General features: G+C 36.2%; 1 protein-coding gene across 2 annotated transcripts in view; it reads left to right on the top strand.

Moving 5' to 3' along the window:
- The first annotated feature begins 8,786 nt into the window (after positions 1-8,786).
- Positions 8,787-21,884, top strand: part of LOC107750243 (semaphorin-3F-like) — a 62,650-nt gene continuing 49,552 nt past the window's right edge. For both annotated transcript variants that reach the window (XM_016565550.1, XM_016565549.1), the window contains exons 1-2: positions 8,787-9,284; positions 10,016-10,185. In XM_016565550.1, coding sequence (XP_016421036.1) covers positions 10,056-10,185 — 130 coding nt within the window. In that variant the 5' untranslated portion in view covers positions 8,787-9,284; positions 10,016-10,055. The remainder of the gene's footprint in view (positions 9,285-10,015; positions 10,186-21,884) is intronic.

The following is a 21,884-nucleotide window of genomic DNA, read 5'->3' as shown; positions in this document are numbered from 1 at the left end:
TGTCCTTCAGAAATCATTCTAATATGCTGATTTGGTGCTCAAGAAACGTTTGCTACTGTCAGTGTTGAAAACAGTTGACATTTTTCAGTGTGTGTATGTTTATACATAAAACATTGACTATGAATTGTTATGTTAGTGGGCATGATTTATGAACAATGAGTAGTTGTGTTTATGTTTATAACATGTCACCTCATCAGTCAAACGCTCATCAGTGTAAAATGCCGTGTCTCATTAGTATCTCATTTGTCTGATTGAAAATTAGCATGTCAAGTTGCGAGTGCTTTCTCATTCCCCAGTAGCGTCTTACCTGTGCTTTATGCAAACACTGTCTTGTGACTCTGTGCTAGTCGATGTATTTCATTTAACATGCAGTTAAAATTAGAACGGATCATTATAGCGAAATATTCATGATTCAGAGTGGCATTGCTGCCAACCTTCTCCCTACATACCGGTGAGAGTAATGAGCAAGAGGTCACATGAGGTTACAGTGCTTGAACTTTTCAGCTCATGCAGCAGAGATGTTGCTCAGTTATTGGGGTTTTAATTGACTCATTTAGGGAAGAGGTCTCCAGGTTAACCATTCAGATCATTTTGTTTCTGCTGAACTGGCTTTTTTGAAGATCAGATTATGATACGTCTTGTGAAAAGGACACATACAATATGCATGAGGTCAAATGTTTAATTGGAGGGTACGGTCTGGGAAAAGACAAGCGTGCCTCATATTTTATTATATTGTTTCCTATCATATTATGTTTTAATAATTTCATTATTTTGCTGCAGGCATCTAAAACGCAAAAACTGTTTCATATATGAAATGTCAGTAATAAACTATCTCATAGCTACTTTTGTTGATAGTACAAAAATAATTGACAAATGATTATAACCTATTATCTAATAATTGTATTATTGTTATTAAAAACGGTTTCATTTTACTTTTAACATTTGGGGTAAAATGGCAAAACAGCTTGTTATTCAAAATAAGCAGGATCGAGGCCGTTCAGCAGATTTAATCTTTATGGGAAAGGACCTGCTGTTATTTGGCTCTTAAACGTGAATGATTGCTGCTATGATCAATGTTTCTTTGACGGACCATGCAGTGAGGTTTATATAGACCCATAGCTGTGGAAATCATTTGGGTTTTGTTACTTAAGGAGGTCTGGAAGAAGATGTGGAGCATGCTGCAGCCAATCACAAACATTCCTCAAGGATTAATAAAAGGGCAGCTGTGACATCACTGTAAGATCAGAGCCACATGTTGTGTTTTTTGGTGTTTAATCCGAACCACAGTGAACCACATGCACACATGCACCAGATACCTCATACTGCGTGCTGACATCTGGGTAAGAGATAGCGGGTCTCTTGAAAACATACGTCCTGTTGGAAATTCCTGGAGCAGATGTGTGAACATAGTCATGCCGGTTATTACATTAAACAAGACAGACATCCTCCACTGCTGCCATTCTTCTCTCCTAACATTTGTTTTTACATAATCTTATATCATAGAGTTATATAATCTTACTGTGGTGACCCTACTCATTTACGTCACTTTAAATATTGTATGACTGTTGATTTTGAATGTTGCCCTTGTGCTTAAATTGATATGCTGATGTTACAGATGAAACATCTGTGTCATGCAAGATTTTCCTAGCTTCTTTGATATGATGTATTTGCTATAGTCACCCCTGAAAAAATGTTTTCATTTAGTGTATGTTTTTATCCAAAGTACAGTCATGCAAATGAGGAAAGCACAAGTAGTTTATCACAGGTGAGCAAACAATATAATACTATAGTATATGAGAATAGTACATAGAAAGAGGTAAAATTGCAGAAGAGAAGAAAAATAAATTCTCCCCAGAAAACCTCTAAATGGGCCTGCTTTGGTTAAACTTTGATATACTTTGGTTACATTCAAATTTTAAATGCACAAATAGGATCTATTGGTCAAAAAATTGCAGAGGAACCTTCTACTTTATTCTGAGCTTTTATGGCATTTCTGTCATACTCATCCTCATGTCCACCACAGGAAAAAGGATGAACTGTTATTAATTCAGCGGGATTAAAACATGTTCAGACGTGGCTCAGTGATTCAGGGCTTTATGTGCCAGTCGCTCTTGCTGGCCTAAATCAGAGGGCAACTGTGCCAACGTGAGTATGTCAGCATCTCTGACTAGACTACTGCACGGATACATTAATCAGCATATTCGTCACAAATTCTGAAAAATACACAATATCACAATTTCCACAACCATTTTCTACATTGATAATAAGAAATTTTCCACCAGATCAGCATATTAGAATGATTTCTGAAAGATCATGTGACACTGACGATTGAAGTAAATGGCTGCTGAAAATTCAGCTTTGCCATCACAGGAATAAATTGCATTTTAAAATATATTTAAATAAAATTGTAAAAATATTTCACAATTTCACTGTTTCATTTTTGATTAAATAAATGCAGCCTTGATGAGGATGACTTAAAAAATGTATCTATACACTCTCTTAGATATGTTAAACTGAGGCTTAGACAATGTTGCTCCTTTTGTGTTCCATGAGAGAAACAAAGTCAAATGAGTTTGGAATGACATGAAAGTGAATAAAAAAGTTGACAGAATTGTAATTTTTGGGTTAACTATCCCTTTGAATGGGAGTCAACAGGAGTTTGTAGCCTAAATAGACAGTTCATACAAAGCATTCAAGTGTAGAAGTATTCTACACTTTTGTATCCAGCAGACTGCAATACTGTATCTCAAATCTGCGGTGACCCACATCAGTAGGTCCTGCATTTCTCATTGTATTCATCTAATCCCAAGTGAATTAGATCTTGTACGTCCAGTTCTTGGATCATTCTTTTCCATCCCCTAAAAAGACCCACACAACCATATTTTTCTTGTTCAGAAACCATCACCTCCACTCCAGTAGAATCCTTCATGTCTTCAGCCCATTTGCTTGGTCACTAGAGCTTTGGATTTTGTATATTCAGTACATAGTTCAGATTTGGAGCATGTCTCCTCAGCGTTCACCGGGCTAGTCGTCCAAATAGGGGCCGTCTGTGGTTTTCTGGGGCGGCGAGTAGGAGTTTGAGGTGGATTTTATTTAGCCAACTCTGACAGGACGATGGTTACACAACCCTTCTGGCCGCGGGTTGTGAGGAGAGATGCTCTTTCAGACGGGGCCCATTTGAAAATGAAACCATTGTTGTTATTCATGGGACACCTCAGTTTGTAACAGCCATGATTACATCCATATGTGACCATGCAGGGAAGCTTATACCTTCAGCCCTGGGAAAAAGGAAAATCCAGTGACGCTCAGCCTATTACTGTATTTACTATAAAAAGGATAGTAGGTCACTCACAAAATCAAAACCCAACCATAGACAAAACATTATTAAAACATGACTGCTTTTCCGAGGCGACAAATCGGAAACATGCACAAGCCTTTAGTTAAACTTGCTTTCCCTTTCCCTTAAAACCACAGTGTTGGTTTCTTTAGTTCAGGATCTGGAAAAGATCAAGTACAAGCAGACTATCATCTTTTAAGCTACTTGTTCCAAAGATTGACAGATTGATCTTTCAGGCACAGCAGTATGTCTTTCCATTACTCAAAACAGATGCGATAATGCTAGCCTGCTAAGAAGACCAGTGTCAGTTAGTGCTGTTAAAAGAATAATTCACTCCAAAATGAATATTTTCAAAAACATTTTACCAACCCTCAGGCCATCCAAGATGTAGATGAGTCTGCTTTTTCATTAAAACCCGATTTGGAAAAATGCAGCATTACATCACTTGCTTACCAATGGATCCTCTGCAGTGAATGGGTGCCGTCAGAATGAGAGTAAAAACAGCTGATAAAAACATCCCAATATTCCACAAGTAATCCACATGATTCCAGTCCATCAATTAACATTGTAAAGTGAAAATCTGCATGTTTGTAAGAAATAATTTCAGCATAAAGACATTTTTAAGTTTTAACTTCAAACCATTGCAAGTAATGCTAAATTTCTCCAAATCTCTTCCGATGAAGAAACATCTTCGATGGCCTGAGGGTGAATACATTTTCTGCAATTTTTCATTTTTTGGTGATTAGAACTCAATGAGCTCTTAATATTTTTTGCAATTATTCAAAATTATTTGAAAGTCAAAACTATTTTCTTTGGTAATGCTGTTTATTACCAATAAAATAAGGTTGAGTTTTCAAATAATTTTGAGTAATTTTTGACAGTTTGTAAATGCAACAAAACATGTTTACAGTAATTAAACAATCAGTTAACAAGTGCATGAGCAATTGAATAAGCATTCAAAACTAACTGGTTAGATTGAAAATGTCTAGTACACACACACTGAGAAGGTAATAAACCATATCTGTTCTCATGAATATGCAGATATCCGTGATGTTCAGTGAACTGCTTTTGAAACAGCATTGCTGAACTAATCTAAAACCTCCTCCAAACACAACAGCTAATTTGTTAACAATCCAGCAATCTTTTGTCAGCAGCTGGAGATAAAAGCAGCAGCAGCTCTAGTTGTTCTCAGTTGTTTGTGGGGATAAATTCAGTAGAAGCGTAGTCCACTGAAGTCTCTGCTCTTTGCTGTAGGCATATGACTTGCAGGCAAACACGGCTATCTCTTTCCCATTTAAATGCTAATGAACAGTAGGCTGGGGTTCTGAGAGTGGTGGCGGAGGCTGTGCATTTTTAATGTCTTTATCTCAAAGGTAAAAGGTAGCAGCTCCTGTGCCGTGACTGAGGGGTGAGTACATGATCAGTCATTACACGCACCAGAGGAGATCTGACCAGCGTGTGTGAGAAAACATGCATATTCATCCCAAATACATCCCAACTATACAGAAAAATCAAATCTAGACAACTTTCCCTTGACCTTCATCTATGAATTAACAAAGGAATTATGTAATTCCCTCCAGTTCCTTTTTTCCCTGATTTTAAGTGCTAAGTATCTTTTCATTCTACTTTAATGGCCTTGATTGGATCTATTCATTTCCCCAGATGTTTTTAATTATTATCAAAGACAATGTCAGAAGAGGCCATGGATCCCACTAACAGTATTCCATACGGTCATCTCTAAAATCCCAAGACATCTCGTTCTGAATATCATTTTGATTTGATCTAAATTACCCAGCATCTGGTTGTACAATCATGCTATTTGATGATAATCAAAAACGAGATTATGAAGCGTCACAAAGAACCACAGGAAATCATTCAGATAATCAAAAAGTAGTGGGAACCGTACAGTATGTTAAGTTAACAGGCATGCAGCTATAAATTACATGGAAATATTTGCATATAGACAATGGAAATGTATATGAACTTGAGTGGCCAGTTTTGAATACTGAGCAAATATTCTGGGTTTGGATTGATCACACTAAATCAAACCTTTATTGAATATATCACACACAAATCACACTTAATACACTCATCCGGTGTGTATCGCCATCTCCTTTCTATCTTATTAAATAGATTGGAATATGCTCACACACACGCAAGCCTGCGCTTTGACTGACTGCTGATGCAGAGATAATGAGATGCTTTACTGTGCTGCGAGTGGTAATTGCCTTGGCTTGGTGTGTGAAAATCAAGGCCACTTTGTGTCTCTGTGTCATTGTCATCCTGGATCACACCTGTTATCTGTCTGCTTGAGCCGACTGCAACCAGACGCTTACAGTTCATATTCAATGATATTGTTGTGTGCTACATTTGGTTGTCATTGCTGAGGCTTTTTGAAATCCAGGCACAGTGAGTCATTTTGGCTATCGAGACTTCAGAATTGCTGTCTTTTCCTATAGTGCACAAACACACACTCACACAGAACGACATGCTTCGCTAGCAGACAGTCAGGTGTTGAAAGGAAGAAATCCCTCCTTTATCTGCTTTATCTTCATCTTTGCTTCTTCAATGGCCTCATCAGACAGAGAGATAGTGTTTGCACACACATTCCAACTTCAAAGAGAAATCTGGCAGAGATTCATCAGCTATCACAGAAAAATTACTGATTTTAACTCCAGCCCATATATTTCTTTGTTTTAAAGAGCAGTTTATTTTTAACATCATAAAAGAGTTATTATCATTTATGTATGCATGTAATGTTACATGTTTAAGCATGTAATCTAATATAGGTAATGAAACATTCATGCTTTTTGTCGTAAAGAAAGAGTTCACCCAAAAAATAAAAATTTGCTGAAAATTTACTCAAACTCAGTCACCCAATATGTAGATGAGTTTGTTTCTTCATCAGATTTAAAGAACTTGTGCATTTCATCACTTGCTCATTAATGAATCCTCTGCAGTGAATGGGTGCCGTCAGACTGAGAGTCCAAACAGCTGATAAAAACATCACAATATTACACACCAAACAGTGTATTAATCAAAATATTGTGAAGTCAAAAGCTGTTTGTTTGTAAGAAATAAAAGCACCATTAAGACATTTTTTAATTGCAAACTCTTGTTTCTGGCTGAAATAGTCCTCTATCCTCTATCCACAATATCAGCTTTGTCCAGACTGAATCAGGAGAGAAATATGCACAGATCAAGCAACATTTAACATTTAGTTCAAAACGGTTCTAAACAAATATGAGAACAAGGGATGGACCTTTTTCACTGGGGAAGCATTATGTATTATAGACTCATATTTTGGACAGAACTGATGGTTTAAAGTTAAAAACATCTTAATGGTGGTTTGTTTCTTATAAACGTAGCTTTTCACTTCAATAGACATTAATTGATGGGCTGGAGTGGTGTGGATTACTTGTGGATTATTGTGATGTTTTTATCTCATTCTGACGGCACCCATTCAGCTGCAGAGGATCCATTGGTGAGCAAGTGATGTAATAAATACATTTCTCCAAATCCGTTCTGATGGAGAAACAAACTCATCTATATCTTGGATTGCCTGTTTTTTTTTTGTTTTTTTGGTCTGAGGTCCATTTTTGGGTAAACTATTCCTTTATTTTGGAGACCGGATCAAGAATAGCAAGAATAAGTGCTGTAAAATGGCATAGTTAGAAAAAAAATGTTGCTTAAAAAAAACATTCCAGTCAAAACACCAATAAAGACAGACTGCATGTATGTAGATTGTTAGATTAGGTCAGAATATTGCAACATTGACTTACCACTCTAAATTACTCTTATTTGCACTTTTTCTTTATCACACACACACACATATATGCGGAAAGAAAAGTGGGGACATGGGGTAATGTCCTGAAAAGTCACCTTCTCCTTGTAATACCTATGTCATACCTTTGTCATTATACAAATGTATGTCCTCATTTGTCACAAAAACGCGCACACACATACACACACACACACTCACACACACAAAAGTACTAAAACTGTAAAATAAATAAAATGTAATTCACAAATCTGTCAGTGAGCATTCTTAATTAAAGGTTTGTATATTGTGGTTTGGATGTGTGTTGCAATTCATCCATTTATTTGATGGATAGCCCTGACTGGCATTTCTGTGGTTAGGCAATGGCTATTTTGCGGAAACTTGGTCTAACATCAGGTTGTGCTGTTTTGCACAAATACTTGGACACACAAGCATGCATGCAAAATTCATATTGCACTAAGACTCCAGGTTCTGCGTGTGCTCATATGAAAATGCATAGAGGGGCTTGACTGAAAGTGCATAACGCATTAAAATAAACAAATCTACAAATCATCATGCTGCACGCTATGCCATTTTTACAGAAAAGTCACAACAAATCTCACATAATCCTTATGTGTTCTGCACTAACATGCCATTCTTGCTCTACTCCTGTCTCCTCAGGGCGGATTTCATAATTTCTGAATTTATTCTATAATGGCGTGATTTTTTATTGTTTTTTTTACTGGTTCTCACCAGAGAAATCACTCGTGGATTGAGTCCTTGACTCTTTCACTGTGCTGGATAACAACAAATACATCTGTTTGTCATCATGCACTGTGAAATTTTCTTGATCCATGAGGTTGTCGCAAATTTTAATTTGGAGCTAAGTTGATCTAATCATGTTTATAATACTGCAGATTGTGTTGCTAATGAGAATCCCTGAACTTATCATATTTGCTGCAGAAGACTTATGATTTTTTAGTTTTGTGAACAATAATAAAATCAACATTTCATTCAGTAAAAGTTTAAGTGAAAGGAAACCGGATGCACACTTGAGTTTTTTTGACCAATGATATACAGTACCAAAAACTGCTAAAATGATTTATTTAGCTGTTGTACAATTTAACAAGTGCAATTTAACCATGAGGAACAGCTTAACAGCCAGAGTTGCCTGCTTCAGAGTTTTCAGACATTTGTTGTTGTTGTTTTTCCCTTCAGTTTTGTAAATGGCTGACTCCTTCTCAGCTCACATGGCCTCATGGGATAGCAAAATATCACAGTAATTTTACATGATTTTTGCATTCTTTATAGGCTAGTAAAGAAGTATATGCAGGGGGCATTTGCTCCATGCTGGAGGTGAAACAAGCTCCTTTTGTAATTTATTTTTATGCAAACTGTGTTTCTCCATCAGTACTTAATAAAAAAATATATTTTTGGGTCATCTTGCACTTTTGTATCAGAAAAGGACACGTTTTCCATTATGAAGTGGGTTGTATCTTAATGTTTAAAAAAGATAGATATTATTAGCCTATAATTATAGACACATTGTTTCCTTTATTTTCAGAGCAATGCACTGAAAATGCAGTCTTTTATCTTCAAATAACTGTGAGCTACTGTTGTGAACGGGTGTAGCGCGTGGGCGTCGCCCAGAGTGATAGAGAGTGAGAGCGCGAGGCTAGCGCACGCGAGAGTCGTTCGCGTGTTTGCGTGTGATTTAGTGAAGATAAGCGCTGCACCCCCATTACTAACATGTCTCGTGTTTTTGTTTTGATTTCGCCGCATGTATTTGCAATGCCTAATTGCGTTCAAAACATAAATGGGTGTTACTTTTAAGGTAAGTCTCCGCCCAGGGGGAGTAACAGCGCTCCATCCACCTGCCAGACTACTTCAGCAGCAGACAGTCAGTGGACCTGAAGCGTGCGCGCTGCTGCTGCTGCTGCGTGGACGAAAATACACGAGACGCGTTTAAAAACTCCGGTCGAGAGGGGATACGCGCACTTCATTTGAACTGTCACGGAATCACAGTCACAAAAATTAGTTTAAAGGAGTAACTACTTTGTGGACACGTGTATGCAGTTACTTTCGACTGGACGCATTGTTTTGGTTTCTGTACGTTTTCTTTGCGCTGGATTGCAAATGATTTGTACACTGGGACACACAGGATCGTTTGTGACGGACGTTTTGTAGGTGAGTTCTGCGTTCATTTATGAGTAACATGTTTTCATGCTTCATGTCACGTACATCATAAATTCTTTTTTGTACAGAAGATCAGCAGCACAGTTATTATCCAAATGTTTTTATATACTATTTTTAAGAGGATCAGTCCATTACACGGCACGGAAATCCGATTAAATCTGATATTTTGAACTTACTATTGAGATATTTTTGTTGAAAATGGATATGACACTGCTATTGATAATAACTGAATTTCATTTGCAAGTCATATGCTGATGAATTTGATTTGATTGGAATAAAAAAAGCATTAGTTGTGACAGAGATCAACCAGTTTATTCACTGGTTATTTTAAGTAATGTAAAAAATAATTATTTTATTTTTATCATTATTATAATTTCTTTTTGATACAATTAACTAAATGGCCATTATACTAAAACAATAAAACAACACGCATTATGAATATTTTAATAATAATAAGTCAATTATGACAAAGTGGAAGGTTTCCACAGAATTTAGAACAGTGTTTTACCATTGGTAGACAGTATTCAGGAACCAACAACCAATTAAGTAGAAGTGTGTAAATATCTGTGAAGATATCACACAAACTGACTTATCAGTCTATCTCTGTTATCAATTTCCATTTTCTTCCATTCAATAAAAAGATAAGTGAATGATTATGTGAAATCTCAATCATGAATATATCAGTGGATCCTCACCCCCTTCCTCCCTCCCTTCCCATGCAGGACCAAATAAATCTCTTGTGGGTCTTTGGATAAAGTGATCATGCAGGGAGTCGGGACTTTGGTGCTGGGGACCCTTCTGGTCTCTGTGTTCTCAGCTGTCTCGGTCCACAGCAGCCCTTTGTCTTCCCTGCCACCCGCTTCTGCTCCACGAGTCTTCCTGTCCTTCAAAGGTAAGTGGCATTGCTGCTGTACATGCTGTGTCTCACACTGTTGCTCTGTGGATGACATCCACTGGTTTCCTGTTAAAATTAATACAGAAATATATAAACAGCTGCAGCTGATATAGATTGCATGGGAAACATGCATTATTATTTTTGTCCTCAGTGTTTCCAGGAGCCTCATAATATTAACTTTCAGTGCATATGCTTCTGTTGTAGTATTAGGCAATAGGGTGTTTTTTTTTATTGTCTTTTGCGAATCTCTTCATTTTAATGCTGAGCAAGCTACTTCCCTTCTTAGGTTACCTGTCTGTTTCACCTTTGTAATTCAAGGAGTTTTCACAGTCTGCTGCCTGAACTAATTTTCCTTTCTGTTGCCTGTTATTGTGTTTCTTTAATTGGTTTTTCAAACACTCTTTGGGATTGAGCATGTCTACCAGCAAAGACCTAAATTCAGAATTTGCGCGCCACTCTGTGACTGTGAGTTTAACCCTTGCTGGGGGAATTGGATTTCATGTTGGGTCGGTTGGGGTTCATGCACAGCTCATGGTTGGCTAAGCAATGCAATTAGTTTTTAGTTCTGAAACAGTATTTCCCTTGGGATTCTCTGAACTGTTTTTTTTTTTTTCTGAATATCTATGTTCTTGGTAGTAGCCCATTTTCCAGGACTACGCATCCATGATTGCTTATAACAGTGCAGTTTTATTGTAATTTTATTCTCAGGAATCGCAATTGGAAGGCAATTGGAATTTGGTTTTAGGCTTAAACTATATGTTTACAGTATTTCCTCCCAAATGGAATACTGATACTGTATACGATATTGGTCTGGTTTGTTTCCCAGGACCTTTATGTCCAGTACTTCTGTCAGTCAACACTGACACTGACCACTCTTTGCTGCCAAGATACACTGGAGACATACTACATGCATGCGCTGGATGGGATATTCCAGCTTACAATATGACAAAATATGATCTGTGAGTTTCTGGAGATTATCAAAACACTGTAAGGATGAAATAAAAGATCTAGTCTACTTTATGGTGAAAGCCCTTTGGTTGGATTAAAGTTTTTAGTTCTGGATACTTCTGCTCCTCTGTCCAACAGCCTTGATTAAACACTTGAATCATGTTCCTCCCCTGAGAGTGAACGTCTTGTGAAGACGGCTGCATTTGTTTAGGGCTTTAACTCACTAAACATTCTGTTCTCTCCCACAAACAGCTTCAAGCTTAGTGGGATCTTGTTTTGGTGTTGTACATGGATGTGCCATTAGAAAATCATTATGATGGCTAACCAAAATCCAGGCTTATGTTGTAATTGCTTGCCTCTTTTACTCTTTGAGACACACAGGACATCCTGTTTTATATCCCTCTCAGTTACTTAAATGTGACTGTTTGAGCCATGAGGTCATCATCTGTTCACTGTTGTAACAGGGTAATACACTGTTCAGAATTGCACCGAAAATGCCTTGGAAATTTCTTTTTGTTCTTGAAACCAACTAAATGGGATGCACAATTGCAGTTTGAATGTAAGGAAGTAGAAATAAAATGAATTGAAATTTGAGGAATTTTTATAACTGTAATTTTAACCTTGAAAAGAACATTTTTTAAAGACAATGTTCAAAAGAAAAAAAGTCTTTTAGCTCTTAAAAGATAAGTTCACTGATTTTCAAGCTTTGTATTGTTACAATGTCTGTACTATATGTAAATGAACAATGTCTTTCTCTGTGTTGCCTGCACCCAGATATCCCTGTATATTTGTCATCAAATGTCAGCCGGATCGTCAGAGAGGCATTATGGATGTTGACATTTTTGGAAAAAGGGAATGGCACATCCCATTTTCTCTGTTTTATGTAGTCATCTAGCACATATTTAAAATAAAAATAGTGTTTGTGCTGCATACACGTCAAGATTTATTAAAAGCCCATCTTGCCAGTGGGGATTAGATAGATAGATAGATAGATAGATAGAAAGATTGATTGATTTTGAATACAGTCAATTCCTTTTACTATCATTCAATTCAGATTCCAATTCTACGTCCTGTAGATTGTGGCCAATTCAATTTAAATCATGAATTGAAAGGGAATCAATTCTTTAGTTCTGAATTTTAAAACACTGTGTTGTAATATGTTGTTTAAATGTTAACGTGTTTTATATAGTAGTGGTTTTAATTTCATGCATGGAGTGTAATGATTCAATTTAGTTTGAGGTCCAGTTTAAGAAAAACAGCGTAAAGAAAGAAATTAATACCTTTTCAAGTGATCCTCCCTGTGGGATTCAGGTATCATTCACTAGTACGTCTCTCATACATGCAAGCTGAACACAAACATAAATGCACAATTTATGTTTGCATAAGTGTCGGTGAGTTAAGAGAGCAGATACTCTTGTCTTCTTGTGCCCTTACGCATTACAGACAGTCCAAACCACTAGAACATCCCTGGAAGCCCAATCATCTGTGAAGTTCGAGGTCTAGGACTCTGCAGACATGACTTAATACAAGTTCAGACTATTTTCTATGGCTCTTCTCTTGTCTTTTCCCTTTTTATGGGAGTAACTATGATATATTACTTTTGCCCTTCTCTCTCACATACACACACTTCTTTTTATATCCCCTCTTTCCCATGCATCTCTGCAAGCCAGGGATTTACATGCTAAAAGGTAGCCCAGAGGACTTACGAAGAGTCACATGACAGCCTAAGTTAATTTCTTTGCATATGAGCCCTCACATAACTCCTCATTTTTGGACATGACAGTGGATTTATGGGCATGTTTATGTGTATTATATCACTGGTTAAGAGAACCCAGGGATGATTCAAGGAGGAATGCTGTGTGTGAATTGGTATTTTGTGTGTGCGTGTGTGTGTGTGTGTGTGTGTGAGAAAATGGTGCCACGGGTGTTGTTTGTGCACACTGTTTTAATTTAAATTCCATCAGTAGATTCTCTGAGGGGCAGAGCACTTATTGCTCAATTTATACAAATGTTCTCAGACAAAGAACACTTTAAAGTAAGTATCTCAAGGTGCATCACAACTACAAGGTGATTCTGATGGCAGTGCATAAATTGTCACAATTAAATAAGGCATTTAAAGCAGCTTGCTATTTTCCTTTGCTGTTCATGCTAACGCCTGGGTAGCGTTCTTTAAAAACACTAAACAGTGATAGATGATAGTCTGGATTAGATTAAAAGCTTATTGTCTCATTTGTTTTTAATTATGTGGATATGATGTCACACTCTAGAGATTATGGTCTAATAATAAATCAGAAATAATAAATAATAGTAATAATAATAAATAAATAAAAATTAGTAGAGAATTTAAGCATCACATCATTATAATGTATGTTATGAAAAACTATTATTCATTTTGAGATCCTTAGGTTACATTTAAAGTTGTAGTTTTTTTTAAAATGAACTTTAACTGAAAATTAGATGACTGCTAAGAAAGAAAGAAGGGACTATAACCTTATACTGTAATACTTTTAGTGTACACACAATGTCACACTCAAGGGCTTCTGGAATAATAAATCACAAATATTAAGTAATAATACATTTGAAAAATATTCAAATATAGCTGCATCTGGACAAACTAAATTTCTTACATCTAAGAGTCTCATCAGAGGGGTCAATCTGTGTCATTTAGATCCTTTATTGGTTAAATGTCTTTTTGCTGTAGCAATTTGCAGTTTAGTACTTCAGTACAAAACTAACGATGAAAACATTCTACACATGCGTGTATTTGCATACAAATGAATGGAAGTGAATGGAACACACACAAAAAAACAGCTGCTTGTGTGACTGCCCTATTACTAAAGAAATTATAAAGAAATTTAGAAATGACAAATTAATGAATTATTTGTATTTATATAGGTTAAGATTGAAGCTTCTTGTTTGAATGTATATGTGTGTATTAGCAGGTTTGAGTTTATCTCACTGAATGTGCTGGCAAGATATATTTATCTTGGATTTACCATCCTGTGAACTCTCTTAGATGCTTGATGTTTTGAAGTGTCATAAAATATAATGGTTCTGTAAGGTGATGGATAGTCGTAAACCAAACCTAGCCCATCTGCATTTCTTTTATTTGCTTACTAGCAAATAGCTAATACCCAAAAAGATATATGCTCAAACTACTGTACCTGCTTCCAGCAGCATTTTGTTGAGCATGTTGAAAATTATCTAGACGTTTTAAAAATATACTTTGACCTGGAAACAATATATGTGTGTCTGTGCTGGAGGCTTTTTTTTTTTTTTACTTCAAACAAGCCCTAATAACAGCCTATTTGAGGGTGCTAGAGGCTGAGGTTGTGACCCCAAAAAAACAGAAGCAGGTCATTGTCAGGGTGATCGTCCTTGCTGTGTGGGAAAGAGTGAACAAATTCCTGCTATAAAAGCTTGTAATGCTAATATGCAGCCTCATCTCAAAGCATTTAACTCCGTTCTGGCTGTTCATTTAATTATTTCTGAGTAACACCTGGATGCGTAATTGGCCGTGCCTGAAAAAGCAGAAAAAAACTGCTATACAAATATATCCAAACACCCAGTTAGACCATTACACTGCTGAAGTGAGAACATTATCTCACTTACAGCTACTGAAAACATTGTCCATTACAGCTTCCACGATCATTTTGTATTTCTAGAATGTGTTGCAATTAGCATCTCATCACATTTTTGAATTCACTGGCTTTCTCTTGTTAGTTCAAAATATCCATTGTATTGTGTGTAGTTGCTTTTCTTTAAATGCTATAAAAACATTTTCTCAATTCCCTTTTAACAATTCTCATTTAGTATTTATGTAAATGAAGATAAAGAAAAAAAAGGTGAATGAAGACATTTAGTGAAAAGGAATGAGCTTTCTTTAATTGTAGCACATAGGCAACAAGAAAAAATAAAATTGCTATGCAATTTTCATGTTATGACTGATTTTAGATAATGGATAAATCTACCTTAAAAAAAACTAAAAATTAAATCAGCCATTTTAAATGCTATAGGTTAATTCAGGCATCACAACATTATAATGTACAGTATATTAATTCTGGGATTACATTTAAGTTATCATTTTATAAGGTGAACTTTAACTGAGCGTTATATGATGGCAAAGGAGAAAGAAAGAAAGAAAGAAAGAAGAGAGTAATATTTCTAGTAACTATAACCTTATACTATAACATTTATTCTACACTCAATACATTCCATTCATGACATGATTAGGTTTATCCTTCATGTTGTCTTTACCTGGGTTCTAACTGGGTCAATTGCGACATTAGAGACTTCACTAAGTGCTTCCCTCTGACAATGCACACAAATACAGAGAGAATATGTGTGTGTGTGTGTGTGTGTTTGTGTGTGTGAGAGAGAGAGAGAGCCCCGGAGCAATCAGTGTCTCTCTGAAAGATGAACCTCCTTCAACCTGCCAAGATATGCCTAGGAGATCTGATCAGACAGAAGGTGAGACACTGTCTCTTTCAGTCGCACACTAGAGAGGCACTAACTTACAGCTGCATAGAGACTGTAGTGCCATTCAGTTATGATTATTACTTCAGCATCCAGCTCACCTGTGGCGTTGATGGGAAAGTATTTGGAAAGGATTGTGTGCTGTGTTCATCCATTTTTACTTTTGGCCCGACCCTCAGTATTCTCATCGACGTCTTGAATCAGTTTTCTCCTGATCAACCAAAAAAATGTGTTCGTCTTCAAGTAACACTGAGGTTTTCCAATTTTAGGTGAAACACACAGGCTCAGGCAAGCTCTCACTTTCTAAGTGAAACCGCAGCGACGTATCAGAATGGTATTAAAAACCAAAAGCGATGGGAATCATCAAAAATGCATTATTCTGAGCTGTTCCCATGAGTCTTTCTCTAATGGAGCTCTTGGCAGAGTAATAAACTTAACCTCTTGACCCTACATTGAGTTTCAGCTTCATAAGAATAACTTAGAAAAGGCTGCATGGGACGTAGACAGGCGTGGGCTCGGAAAGGAAGGCCTGTTCTTTGTTCTCTCTTCTTTGATGTGTTTGTTTCTGCCAAAGGTGATATGGTCATGTGCTATATTAACTGAATTATGGCATCTTAGTCTTGCAGATAATAATTTTTCTTCTGAATATTCTGACTGCGCTACATTTTGTTGTCTTATTTAGACCAAACACGTTTGTGTGTGATGCCAGGGTGCAGCAGACGCTGTCTCAGTGCTGTTTGTGTCAAGGTGGTGGTGCATCCCAGCATCCTGTGCTGCGGCGCTGGATCTAAACTGTCACAGCGAGAGGAGAGTGGAGGTGACAGCAGCAGTGCTAAATATAGAGACCCTGCACTCCTACACCCCCTCTCTTACTCTCTCTTCCTCTTTTTGTCACTAACAAAAATACTACAAAAGTAACCTGGTGTCATGGTTTTTTAGACTTGTACCATGGTATTTTGAGTACCATGGCACGTGGTAATTATTCAGAACCATGTTATGTATCAAACTATGGTCATACTCTGTTTAGCATGTTTTGTTTTGTTTTTCTGGACATGTACTATTATAGCAATACTATGAATTTTTGGACATGGTACCATGTACCATTCTTTGCCTGATTATTTATATGCTATTATAGTATTTATTAATATTTTGAATGAGCTTTTATTTTATATTTTCAATTTTTATTTTATTTTAGTTTAGTTTCATTTTCATTTTCAGTAATTTGACTAAATGTGCTTGTCACAGTTATTTAACTTAAAAAAACTTAACCTCTTGACCCTACATTGAGTTTCAGCTTCATAAGAATAACTTAGAAAAGGCTGCATGGGACGTAGACAGGCGTGGGCTCGGAAAGGAAGGCCTGTTCTTTGTTCTCTCTTCTTTGATGTGTTTGTTTCTGCCAAAGGTGATATGGTCATGTGCTATATTAACTGAATTATGGCATCTTAGTCTTGCAGATAATAATTTTTCTTCTGAATATTCTGACTGTGCTACATTTTGTTGTCTTATTTAGACCAAACACGTTTGTGTGTGATGCCAGGGTGCAGCAGACGCTGTCTCAGTGCTGTTTGTGTCAAGGTGGTGGTGCATCCCAGCATCCTGTGCTGCGGCGCTGGATCTAAACTGTCACAGCGAGAGGAGAGTGGAGGTGACAGCAGCAGGGCTAAATATAGAGACCCTGCACTCCTGCACCCCCACTCTTACTTTCTCTTCTCTGTCTTCCTCTTTTTGTCACTAACAAAAATACTACAAAAGTAACCTGGTGTCATGGTTTTTTAGACTTGTACCATGGTATTTTGAGTACCATGGCACGTGGTAATTATTCAGAACCATGTTATGTATCAAACTATGGTCATACTCTGTTTAGCATGTTTTGTTTTGTTTTTCTGGACATGTACTATTATAGCAATACTATGAATTTTTGGACATGGTACCATGTACCATTCTTTGCCTGATTATTTATATGCTATTATAGTATTTATTAATATTTTGAATGAGCTTTTATTTTATATTTTCAATTTTTATTTTAGTTTAGTTTCATTTTCATTTTCAGTCATTTGACTAAATGTGCTTGTCACAGTTATTTAACTTAAACATTTTCATTCATTTGGCAAGATTCAATATGGATCTTATGTTGGTTTATGTATTTACCCTGAAGTGGCCTGAATCTGAATTTAATTTCTTCAGAGGAATCCTCATTTTGTCCAATAACATTGTTGTTAATTAAGTATTAAGTATTAATACTCGTTAATATATCTATAATCAGTGCTGGGTAGTAACTGATTACATGTAATCTGGATTTACGTAATCAGATTCCAAAAACTCAGTACTTGTAATTAGATTAAATGACATTTTAAAATACTCATAATCAGACTACAGTTACTTTTTTATTGAATACATGATTACATATTATTCACACAAAAGCAATAAATTATTCATAATTTTTTGATTCTCCCTAATTTCTCTTTCATCTTTTAAATGTTCCTTTCTAAAATAGCCTACCACTTTCATACATTCAGAAAGTCTTCCAGTTTTGTGGACATTCACACAAAGACCAGTCATTAGTCAGGTGACTATAATTACACAGAAAACTGAGAGGCTACACAGCATTTGACCACTGGATTTACAGAAGTCATTTCAATTTTAAGAAGTGTTTAAACATTGCATCAACTACTGATGAACACATTAATTTTTATTTGAATTATCACTCAGTGGGTTATTTAACCATGTATTACTATGTCTTTAGAAGGCGTTTGTCTTATTTACATGCAATGCATGCATTCCTAACCTTTTTTTTGTCCCCTGAACCTCTTTCACCTAATATTTGAAGTACCCCTGAGATTATTATAAATATTTTAATAATTAAGTATCACATTATGTCACAGTTCTCTTACATTAGTTAATGGTCACATGACATGCAGTTAATAAATAAAGCCTTTACTTTTTTTAGTAAGTGGTTTATTTTGATTGATGTTATTTTAAAATGATTTATTTAAATTTTATATTTTCATGATTTAATTAATTATTAGCTTTTCATTAAACTCACAAACCCCCTGCAGTTCCTTTACGAACCCCAGTTTGGGAAACCTTGACGTAATGTAATGTTTAATACACATCATGTTGTTAATTACAACGAAAGAAATCTATTTTCTAACTCTTTGTATTTTTATATCAATATGGTACAAGATTATCCTATTCAAATCAGTGTGATAACCGAATTTGGTCAAAAGTAATCTAAAAGTAATCAAAAAGTAGTCTGATTATATTACCTAAAATGTGTCATGTAATGGATTACATTAGTAACTACAATTTTTTTGTCATGTAATTTGGAATCATTAACGGACAGCAATTTGTAAGCAATTTACCCAGCTCTGTTTATAACATATCTAATATATCTATGTATATATACACATATTGACAGTAGGGCTGTGTATCACCAGCAAAGTCACGATACGATACGTATCACGATACGGGACTGCATTGAATTTCACCTCAGAAGAGTTTAGTAAAACAGCTGTTTATTAACACATGCTCAGTCACTCACACAGATCACGTTGCGGCCGCACTCAGACATTCAAGAACAAACTTTTTAGCGCTGTCCTGCAATTTTATCAACTAAATAGCTTAATCGCTCAAGAGCTACATTAACTTTCTCAACAAGGAGCTGGTAACATCATTGTTTCTAAAGGAATTAAAGCCACAGCTTCACTGTTAATATATTATGCTCTATTCATTATTTTTTAGAAACCTTGCACTTTTCTACTCCGTTTTAAACGTTGTTCTTGTATTCAAATTAAGCGCGGTCCACTGCTGCACACGTGCCACAATATCGATACTGGGACAGCTGTATCGATACTCGTATCGTCAAATCTCTGTGACGATACATCGTCGTATCGATGTATCGAGCACAGCACTAATTGACAGCCCCTATATTAAAGTAACATGGCATATGAGTTCTACCCTCAATCTACCGTGGTACTGCCAATTTAAATCACCCTGCTTGTCTGTCTGTCCATCCTTTTGGATATCTCTCTCTCTCTCTCTTTCTTCTTGTATTTTGTGCTGTTTTCCATCAATTCCCAATTCTCTATTTCATTACTCTCTTGCTTGTCTTCCTTAGCTTCTTTTTTCAGTCCTATATTTTCATCCTCTCTGCTCCCCAGGGAGGTGTCTAACATGTCAGTCCCTGAAGGAGTGTGGAAGTGCTCCCATGAGGCGAGAAAGAGTGCAGACATTCATTTTGAGTGAGGTCTGGGTCACAGCTCCTCACATGAGTCACTCATTGGGTTAGTTGTGGTGTGTATGTGGCCGAGAAACATTCATTTTGAGAAAACCATCATCAATGCAAAGACATAGATGACTTACAAAGACTTAGGGTCATACTTTTCATTTTTACAATATTTCACATTGTTTGTTGGATGTTGGGACCAGTTGTGAGAAAGATGACCACCACAGATGCCATGATTGGTCTTTTGTAACAAATCACTTACATGGGTTAGTTACCCAAGACCTGACCAAATGAACTTGAGTATTTTAATGATCATCTTCATCTGCATACATGTGATCTCATGGGAAAATGTAACTATTTTACGAGGTGGCGATTTTGTATGTACGATTTTTAGAAAAAAGCAAGCATGAAGGTTCACCCCTAAACATAACCATCATTGGAGCGTAAGGAAAACGTATGAGTGAAATTGTATCAATTCATTCAGATTAGCCACCAGCATAGTGTAAAATAGTTACGAATTTGCAAGAGAGAGTGTTGCTTGTATATGTTGGTTCTTTACAAGTGTTGCATTTTGTGCTGTATTTTGCACCAGCTTCTGGCTGCTTTCCTATTGGAAAGAAAAAAAACACAAATTAAATCTCAATATCTCAGTTGTTTCTCCTAGATATCAATGAGATTAAATGAAATTGACTTTGAATTGGATGTTTCAAGAAACATACAGTACTCCTTTAATTTCACATGTAGAGTTTCAGAAGGTATCTTGAAATGTGTCAAACTACAGTATGCTCAGATTTGCTACAATACCAAAGTCTGCAGTCAAAAGAGATTTCAATATGAAGTTTCTCAGACCAAATTATCTAAATTATGCTGTCCACATATTTTAGATCTCTGTACTCTTATTGTATGTCAGTAATTCTTTCATTTTTTGTCTATTTAATCTCTATTCAAACTATCTTCTTTCTCTGCAGATTTTGTCTTTTGTATTTTGTCTGTCGTCAGTTTTTTTTATCTCTTCTTGTAAAACAGCCATATTCACAGCACTCACGTACTCGTCCTGTCTTGTAACACTCATCTGCAGCCCAGCCTGTGTGTTTTATCATTACCTTTCACATTGCTAATCAGCATTCACATTCACTCGTTTCTGACACTATCACTCCCCTCAATGTTCTATTTTCTGTCTGTCTGCAGCTCCTCATCTCTGATACACCGTTCGCTTCAAAGGCATTTAAAAGCGTCAGGAGTGTAGATGGCTGCCTTGTTATAAAACTGCCTCAGAACCAAAGGTTATCCGGTCTGGCTAAATGGTTGCACTGTCAGCCAGTTTGATGTGTTTCTTTCCGGAGTGTAACATAGGGGTTTCTGTAACCTAATGCAGAAACTCATGCAGAGTATCGAAACATTTTTCTATTGCTGTTGGAGAGCAGTTTTGGGAAAAGAGGCAAATCTTCTCACTTGTCACTTTTAGAAACAGGCAGGGTTGGTATTCTGCACTGATGTAAGACAAAGATGTTCTGTTTGTAAGCTGTGTGTGTCTCTTATAGCTCTCCCATGCTGATTGTGTTTTGTGAGGACAGAAGGAAATGTGTCAGACAGAATGAAAATATCCCGATATGTTTCTTGACTTTGCTCCATTCAAATTTCCCATAGCTTTTTAGACTGAAAATAGAAAAATCCAAGCCTTCAACTTGCTGAATCTATATATACACTACCGTTCAAAAGTTTGGGATCAGTTAGACTTGTAATGTTTTTTTAAAGAAGTCTCTTCTGCTCATCAAGGCTGCATTTATTTGATCAAAAATACAGAAAAAACAGTAATCTTGCAAAATGTTATTACAATATAAAATAATGGTTTCTATTTTAATATCCTTTAAAATATAATTTATTTCTGTGATGCAATACATTTTTTTTCAGGAATCTTTGATGAATAAAAAGTTAAAAAGAACAGCATTTATTCAAAATATAAATCTTTTCTAACAATATAAATCTTTGCTATCACTTCTTATCAGTTTAACACATCCTTGCTGAATAAAAGTTTTAATTTCTT

Source organism: Sinocyclocheilus rhinocerous, unplaced genomic scaffold, assembly GCF_001515625.1.
Source record: "Sinocyclocheilus rhinocerous isolate Xijiao unplaced genomic scaffold, SAMN03320098_v1.1 scaffold963, whole genome shotgun sequence".
NCBI lineage: Eukaryota > Metazoa > Chordata > Actinopteri > Cypriniformes > Cyprinidae > Sinocyclocheilus > Sinocyclocheilus rhinocerous.
The sequence above is the reverse complement of the archived record's forward strand: the minus strand, read 5'-3'. Positions and strand labels throughout refer to the sequence as shown.